The 7,541-nt window shown below is 42.1% G+C and overlaps 4 protein-coding genes across 4 annotated transcripts; 3 read left to right on the plus strand and 1 right to left on the minus strand.

The window, feature by feature from the left end:
* Positions 1–1,214: 1,214 nt before the first annotated feature.
* On the plus strand, positions 1,215–1,471 carry PHALS_05090 (uncharacterized protein; the record flags this gene model as incomplete). Its single annotated transcript, XM_024718754.1, has 2 exons — positions 1,215–1,301; positions 1,334–1,471. The coding sequence occupies 2 exons, from the start codon at positions 1,215–1,217 to the stop codon at positions 1,469–1,471; spliced, it is 225 nt and encodes a 74-aa protein (XP_024584122.1).
* A 2,000-nt stretch (positions 1,472–3,471) lies between these two features.
* PHALS_05091 (uncharacterized protein) lies at positions 3,472–3,770 on the plus strand (the record flags this gene model as incomplete). Its single annotated transcript, XM_024718755.1, has 2 exons — positions 3,472–3,575; positions 3,617–3,770. The coding sequence occupies 2 exons, from the start codon at positions 3,472–3,474 to the stop codon at positions 3,768–3,770; spliced, it is 258 nt and encodes an 85-aa protein (XP_024584123.1).
* A 1,677-nt stretch (positions 3,771–5,447) lies between these two features.
* PHALS_05092 (uncharacterized protein) lies at positions 5,448–5,873 on the plus strand (the record flags this gene model as incomplete). Its single annotated transcript, XM_024718757.1, has 2 exons — positions 5,448–5,672; positions 5,751–5,873. 2 exons carry the CDS (start codon positions 5,448–5,450, stop codon positions 5,871–5,873), a joined length of 348 nt encoding a protein of 115 aa, XP_024584124.1.
* A 577-nt stretch (positions 5,874–6,450) lies between these two features.
* On the minus strand, positions 6,451–6,765 carry PHALS_05093 (uncharacterized protein; the record flags this gene model as incomplete). The annotated part of the gene is made up of 2 exons (XM_024718758.1): positions 6,451–6,593; positions 6,678–6,765. The coding sequence occupies 2 exons, from the start codon at positions 6,763–6,765 to the stop codon at positions 6,451–6,453; spliced, it is 231 nt and encodes a 76-aa protein (XP_024584125.1).
* Between the last annotated feature and the right edge of the window lie 776 nt (positions 6,766–7,541).

Raw genomic sequence — 7,541 nt, forward strand, 5'->3', positions numbered from 1 at the left:
AAAAGGTAAGAAGACGAAGCATTAAATAGATAATATCTGCTAATGCAATCCTCAAAAGCGCATGAACTTCACGCTGCTACGTACTTTTGTCCAGGGTCAGAGTGATGGTCGCTTCTTGATCTCCGCAACGAAAATTTGTCTGTGAAAAAAATGATATGCTCCGGAAGCTCTTTGTCTCAATAGCGTTTCTACACGGTTTTAGGGTATTTTGCTGAAAATTGAAAAAAAAAGTCATGGCTACATATTTTTGGCCAGCACTGTATTAGAATCCTTGAAGACATCTTCAAAAGAACGCTACATTGGAAATCTTTTCTCTTTTACCTAAAGTCGAGAAAGCAAAGCTGATTTCTGAGGCTCACAGATGCTGCTGGTTTAAGCTTCAATCGGAATGTTAATTTGTTTTCATAATTTGGCAGATTGGATCAAATTGCTCGAACTCAACACACGCAACGAGATTCCAGGGAAGTACTCGAGTGTGACAACGAGACCTGGACATGGCCTCAGTACCCTTTAGTGGTGACGTATAGACTACGCCGGACTTAAAGCGAATCTAGAAGTCTCTAGATAAGTATTGTGGACGAGGTTTTGGTCAGATTAGTGTGTTGGGGCTCCATAAAGGAAAGGTTTGGGGACGACTGAGCTGTTGATTCCACGATATGCTTTAGATAGCTCGATTATGAATATTTTTTTCTAGAAACAATGTAAGCTATACTTGACTTTACTTGAACCCAGAGCGGGTCAGGGACTAGTAGCCATTTAGGCTATCGATTCGCCTCTGGTGTTGTGCGCAACATTAATTTTTGCGTGGTCAAAACTGCAGAGGTTTAGAGACAATCTTCCTCTGTGTGAGTGGCTTGGTACCCCCTCCACGCTTAATCATACAAACAATAAAGTCTGGATAAGACTATACCTTTTGTAAGAAAAAACAAGATATGTTCCTATCTCTGTTTGTGGGACAACAAGGCACGCTTGTTAATCCTTTGCTTTTAGATAGTCGTGAGGGGTAGCAGAAGTGACAGTCGCGGGTCATGCTGAAGATCCCATTGTGCTAGCAGTCATCAAGCAAAAAGATCGTTCGTGTGCTGAGCGCTTACATGCGGCGCCTTAATAAACGAAGCATTCTGAAGCGGTAAGTGTTTCGACAGCATATATTGCAAGTAAGCACAAGTTCCCACTAATCTAAAAAAATAATACATCTTCACGTGTGCAAAAAGATGCGAGACGTCGAGATCGCTAAGACCGCGGAGATCGCCGGGCAGATACCATTAATTACGAAGACGGAGCTTAGCCCACAACAAATCGTAAACTAGTCTCTTAACAAGAACATTTGCAGAGCACTACTCGCAAGAAATGTCCGACTTTCTATCGTCAAAGTATTCCTCGAGTCTACTCTAGCAAAAGTATCACCAGAGACTACCGCTGGTTTTGCACTCGCATCGGGAAGTACGTGATGATATTGATTTGGTGCTAGGAGCCAAAACTTTGTTATACGTCAATATCCCTGATAAGGAGACCTGCGTAGAGTCATGTGCAGCGAAGCTGCCGTAGCTCTTTCGCTTAGAGGAAGCTCAGCTAAGGTCGGTGACCTTCGTTCTATACTTAGAATCAGTACGAGTGTAGCAGGTCGCAATCCGCTTACTCCAATAGTAACTACAACCTTAACCCAAGGCTAATTGACTCTTCCATTAGAAATGTAAACTGTATTTCTCGGCTTTATCTGCGGCAAGGCCGTCTATATCAAAATATATAGTTTTCTAATCTATATAGTAAAACCTAATTAAATGTATAACTACTGGCTTTTCCAGCAATGTACTGACTTGTTGTTTAAGTGTGGCCACACTACTTTGTGGTCACACCATCTTGTGTTACTCACATCATTCTGTGACCACGTCATCTTCTGCGGCCCCGTTACATCATGGACGCTTTTTTCATGCGAGGCTCGAAGTGGGGAAGGTCCTCCACAAGGCGCCTATGCGTCCATTAAAAAGGCTAAGAGAGATGTGAAAATTATGTACACTTAATATATTTGGACTTTGCCACTATTCTGGTGCATACATAGAATCGTGCCTTCGTAACAGCATAGTAGGTTGCTCCTTGTTGAATGGTTTTGATTTAGCCATTGGATACTTCCAACAGCTCGTGAAAGTCATTGTCATACCTGAGTTCTTAGAGCAGGATGTTATTGAGCAAGTTTATTCGGGCTGACTAAAACACCTGTGAGGATCAACGGTTTGACGATTCGAATGATTATATGTCGCTGGTGTGTTCTATTGCGTCTATTTGCCCATAAACGTCCAGAACACGTGAACTCGGGTGTGAATATTTATCTGGGACTCTTGCAAGCATTGCTTGATTGTTTGGACTGTACTATGCCAAAAATTTCCCGTTTCAAGGATCCTTCATTGAGAGGCACAATTCACGGTCAAATCCCGCAAAGGTCGAGGTATTTGAGGATCAAGCCAATGCAGATTTTCATTGATGGTCTTTTTTCAAATAACCTCAAGGTTACCATTAGAGTTGAAACAGAAATTTAAACTGTGCGAATGTGCCAGATAGCTCTAAACAGAAGCATGTAATCTCCCACCGTGCTGCGCGGAAGTATAAGTAGCGTGGGCATTCTCGTAAGCACATATAAGTAGATCATTGAATGATTCTGTATGTACCTCTGTGACTTAAGCGGGATTAATGTTGTCACCTGCTTATCTGTTTTTTTGAAAATGACAGCAGTGGTCGCCATTTTGTTCGCCAAAGATTCTGGCAAATCTTGCTACGGTAGTATCCATTCATATTGTCGAGGATAAATTCTGCTTCAAACCACATATATATGTTCGTTCGCTACTAGAATAGCATTGGCGATCGAAGTATAGCTATTGCTTGCCATTGCACTGAAGCGACGACCCTGACGTGCATAATCCGTACAGAAACAAATGGCTTTGAGCCGAGAAGGTGTCCTCTGGTTTAAATCGAAGTTAAGAAATTGCTTACCACTTCACTGAGGTGACGATGCTGACGTGTATATTCCGAGCGATTTTAAGCCGAGAAGGTGAACTCCGACTGATTTCGACAAAAGGATACCTATGACGAAAAGCTCGTTGACCTGAACCCAATGGATGATCATTTTATTTAATGCTGACAACGCTTGCGATATCGCATTCAAAACCATTAGCACCAGCCTCAAGCACTGCGCATCCAACAACAAGGCCGAAACGTCAAAGAACACATAAAATGACGTGTCAAAATCTTTAAATAATATACTCGAGACATCCATAGGCTTTTTATATCAGCTTAGAAGGCACTGCTACCCTTCCAACCAACACGTTTTTAGAAAAAAGAGTAGCTGGTCTGTATTGGTATATCGTGCACTATATTTGTGTAGATAGTAGCCAAACATGCAAATTTCAGTTTTTTTTCAAGATAGCACACCGTAACATACACTTATGTTTGGATGGATGAGGGCATCACCACGTCTCAATGATGCTTTTTAAATCGGAGTTTCTTCCGATGAAAGACACGTTTGCCCAGCTATTCTTACGGCTTTCTAGACCGCTTACACTCGAAATCATGTTTGATCTGATGTATATATTCGATTCACCGAGCTTTGTTCGTTAATAAACAGATGTTTCTTCGAAATAGGTCTGCCTATGCACCATACCGTCCAACAAGCTGGAACACCACATGCAGGGGCTGAGAGAGTACGAGAAAACAACAAGCACCAACGACCAGCAAATATATTGCGAAAGGAGAGCTTCGAGCTTCCTAGCGTCTTCTAGTCAACTTTTTTCACCAGGTACTAAATATATTCCTTGCAAACACACAAAATCACAATCGGTCCCACCTAGTAAATGCCTTCACTTCGGTCATGATAGAGATAAAAAAGTAACGATTCTCGTGTCGCTGGCCGTACGTCTTTTGGGTTGCAGAGGCAAGACGACTTTAGACGGGCGTTTTGGATATGCAGCCGATACAGACACCGGTCGTCTTTCTAACCTCCTATCAGAGCTGTACAAACGGTTCGACTACCTCCAAACGTTTTGGAGCCGGATCCCAACTATGGAGCTTAGCAACAGGGTCTGTTAAGACATAGCCACGTCTATCACAGTACACATCGCGGTTGGTTGGCTCTTATGGGCGAAATCGTTACACGGTTATAGTAAACTGACATTAAGCACGCGATGTTTGAACTCTCCTTATCTAAAACCGACAATCAGGGTGTAACTTACTTATCCTCCAGAACTGCAGACACTGCACCTGCGATTTTTTAGTGTGCTTCAGCATTACGTATTATCGGTATCAGAGTTTAGCGTTTCATTTGACTTTACAATGAATTTGGTGCTGTTGTGTATCTTGACTGCCAGTCACATGGTTCCGCAATCGGCATATGGCGCTTAGTTACATTGTAAAACATTATCGAATATCATCCCAAATGTAGCCGTTTTAATCTCAGTAAGTTGATGAGTAGTGACAGCAACCCTCCAAATGACTACTACCACTTCGTGGTACTCAATGAGATTGCATCAAATTGACAGGATACAAACCATTTTGATTTGGCCAATTCACTAGCAGCGCTGACTCCTTATGAGTTTGTCGTTCCAACACTGCGCTTATATCACCCGCAAGTTATCAAGAAAGCCCTCAATCACGCGATTTATGCGTTACGTCTGACCATCGGCTGGAAATGGTCACACGTCACCATCCTATTCGACAGCACATCCTTACTATGATTTGGCGTTTGTGCTAGAATGATGGCTGTATTTAGCATAACGAAGTCTGAATCTTTCGCCATCCTCAGCTGTCCTTTCTGACGCAGATAAAATCAAAGTCGAGTGGGAGATTCACCTATCACAAAACTCGCTTCATTATTTGAATGGAAGAAACCGTGTACAGCGTCAGGCACTTCCTTACATATGGGCCATCGGCATATCATGCAGTGATCGGCTTAAGAAACTAGTGAAATTCTCCTCAATCCGGATTCATTAACCGCTGTGAGTACCTTGTCGCCTCGTCGATGTGTTTCGTCAACTAATGACACAACATCGATTGGTTTACTGACAATTGCTGCTTCACTCCTCATACCCAAAACAGCTCGACTGTTGACAACGAGGAGCTCAACCATGACGGAAGATGATCTCAGTTCACCCTTCGGTACTATCGATTCGTATAGGTGATTTTACCATCATGCGACTTCTTCCAAGCACACCCCAACGATAATGTATTTGTAAAAAGGAATGATTATATGTACTGACATATCAAAGTGGGTATATGCTTCCTTCGGACTGAATGCGAAAAGCGAAGTACCATAATGAAAAAAGACGCCGATCACCATGATTAATAACGATACGGGGCGGGATAGATAGTTTCTCAAATAGGAGATATCCGTCTGTCAGACGTGTTGGCTGCTAGAAATACACAAAACGTTGGATACGGTTTTCGTGCTATCGATAGTATATATGTCAGGTGTCATTACAGCAAAATTTAATTTTAAACATTGCACTTCCAATTCGCGAATTGGGGAAGGTGAGAGACATGTGGGGGACTTGGCGAAGGCCTTCGACCCCCTACTGGATGAGATGGTAAATCCGTCTTTAAGAGTCACGAATTCTTCTGTACAAGGTGTGCAACAAAACGACTTGGTAGTAGTTGCTGTAAATTCAGCAAGGATGAAACATCGGATGGTTTGCTAAATAGCTCATGACAAAAATACACCACTGATAAGCGATTCCTTTCGTCTTCTTGCGGGGTGGAGCAATTAGTGGCCAAAGTATCGAGATTGGTCACCTCTCGCAGTAGCCATTTATCAACTGCACAAAAGTGCTGCGAGTAACCTTCAGAACGATGCCGACGGAATCGTCACGGGACCATATAGAGCTTTATAGATTGAGTCACGTATGCTCAATTTGTCGTTTAAGGGCAAAGACGGGTGAATTTTCGCCTGGAGTCGATGTGGTCATGAACATGCTCCAAACTAAGCAACAGCGAATTGTGTAAGCAATCTCCAGGTATGAGACTGTGTACGAGAATGCGTGTCAAAGGTGTGATGCCCCATATCTCAGAATGGGTACCAGATGTCGCGAGACATTGCACTGCCTATAAAGGCCCTACCGTGCGCAGTTTATGGAGGTAAACAACTCACAGATGGGATGTAAGCGGAATGGTCGGCTCCAATCCGAGGTATAGCCTGGCCGAATCAGCACAAGCCGACTCGACGGTTGGCGCAACGCGCTTCTCTTTTAGTGAAGCATTGGTGAGTCATGGATCAACCTGTGTTTGAAGGCAAAACCGCGAATGGTGCGGGTACAAAGTTGTTGCGAGACTGTTCGAGATAATCTTGACTAACACTTCTAGGCATCGTGAGCAAAATTTGAAAATTCAAGGGGTATAAGTGACTGTAAGCCGCTGTTTTCGGACTACATCTTTGCTGGGAGAGAGGTGAGTGACTGTATCTCACGCACTTCAAGCAAATTCTCGATTAGACAGGCGACCTTCGCATTTGCCGTAAACGTATTCCTTAAGGTTATCTGTTTCTGCTTGTAATTCGCTGGAAAATCCTTTCCGGACGTTCTGAATGTACAGGTAGCAAAAATCACTGATTGCTACTGCACAACGCTTATGGTCGTCTCAATTTTTTTTGTCGAAGCTCACTGCATGGGGGCTTAGCTACAAGATTATATACAACTTACCGAATGGAATATCAGTTAAAGCACGTGAATCTATTTTTGGTTTTAAGAACCAAACTTTTGCTACAGTGATTGTGATATTAGCAGTCATATTCGAAATTGGCTTCGACCGACTAAAGTCCTTGTTCCAATATATTAGTTTGTTGTAAGCTACTCACACATCGTATCACTTAAAGCTAATTCTATTATAACTTTTCATTATTGTCTGAATTGGAAATGTCGTTTACCTCATGATCAAATTGTGCGCTGGTTTAGGCTCATGCACCATTTGAAGGGTCTTTGTATCTTAAATGTATCAATTTCGTTTACCGCGCCCTTCGCGGTGTTTGTCGAATTTGCTCCGATCTCTTAACTTGTCTGTAAGCAATAACATCATTTTGAAACCATTTGCTAATATGTTTGTTAATTACCGGCCCTGTCAACGAATTCGACACAAAGTCCCAGCCTTCAAACTGTATAAAAAGCTCTGCTCACCCTCATTCATTACAAGCTTTGCGTAAGACTCTGCTTCACCCTCAGCTTTCGATGGTCATTGTCTAAAATTATTGATTAGTGGTGAAGTTGCAAATGTACTTTACCCGTCAGACGAAAGTAAGGTAAATCAACTTAATAGTTTTTCAATAGCTAAAACATAAGCATGCTCTTGACACATCATTGGAACATAATCTAATCTATCAAAATATGGCAACGCTTGTATATAATTTTTATATTCTATCAATTTTTCAGTTCCTCTGTGTAATAAACCTATATGAGAATCAGCTTTTGAGGTGATTATAAATTTCTAAGGCTGTGTTTTACGTAAATCCTATGAAATACCAGATCCGCGTAGCATTACACCACTGAAACCTAAATTTAATGCATCTTTAG

Source organism: Plasmopara halstedii (genome assembly GCF_900000015.1).
Source record: "Plasmopara halstedii genome assembly, contig: Scaffold_2880, whole genome shotgun sequence".
NCBI classification, from domain to species: Eukaryota; Oomycota; class Peronosporomycetes; order Peronosporales; family Peronosporaceae; genus Plasmopara; species Plasmopara halstedii.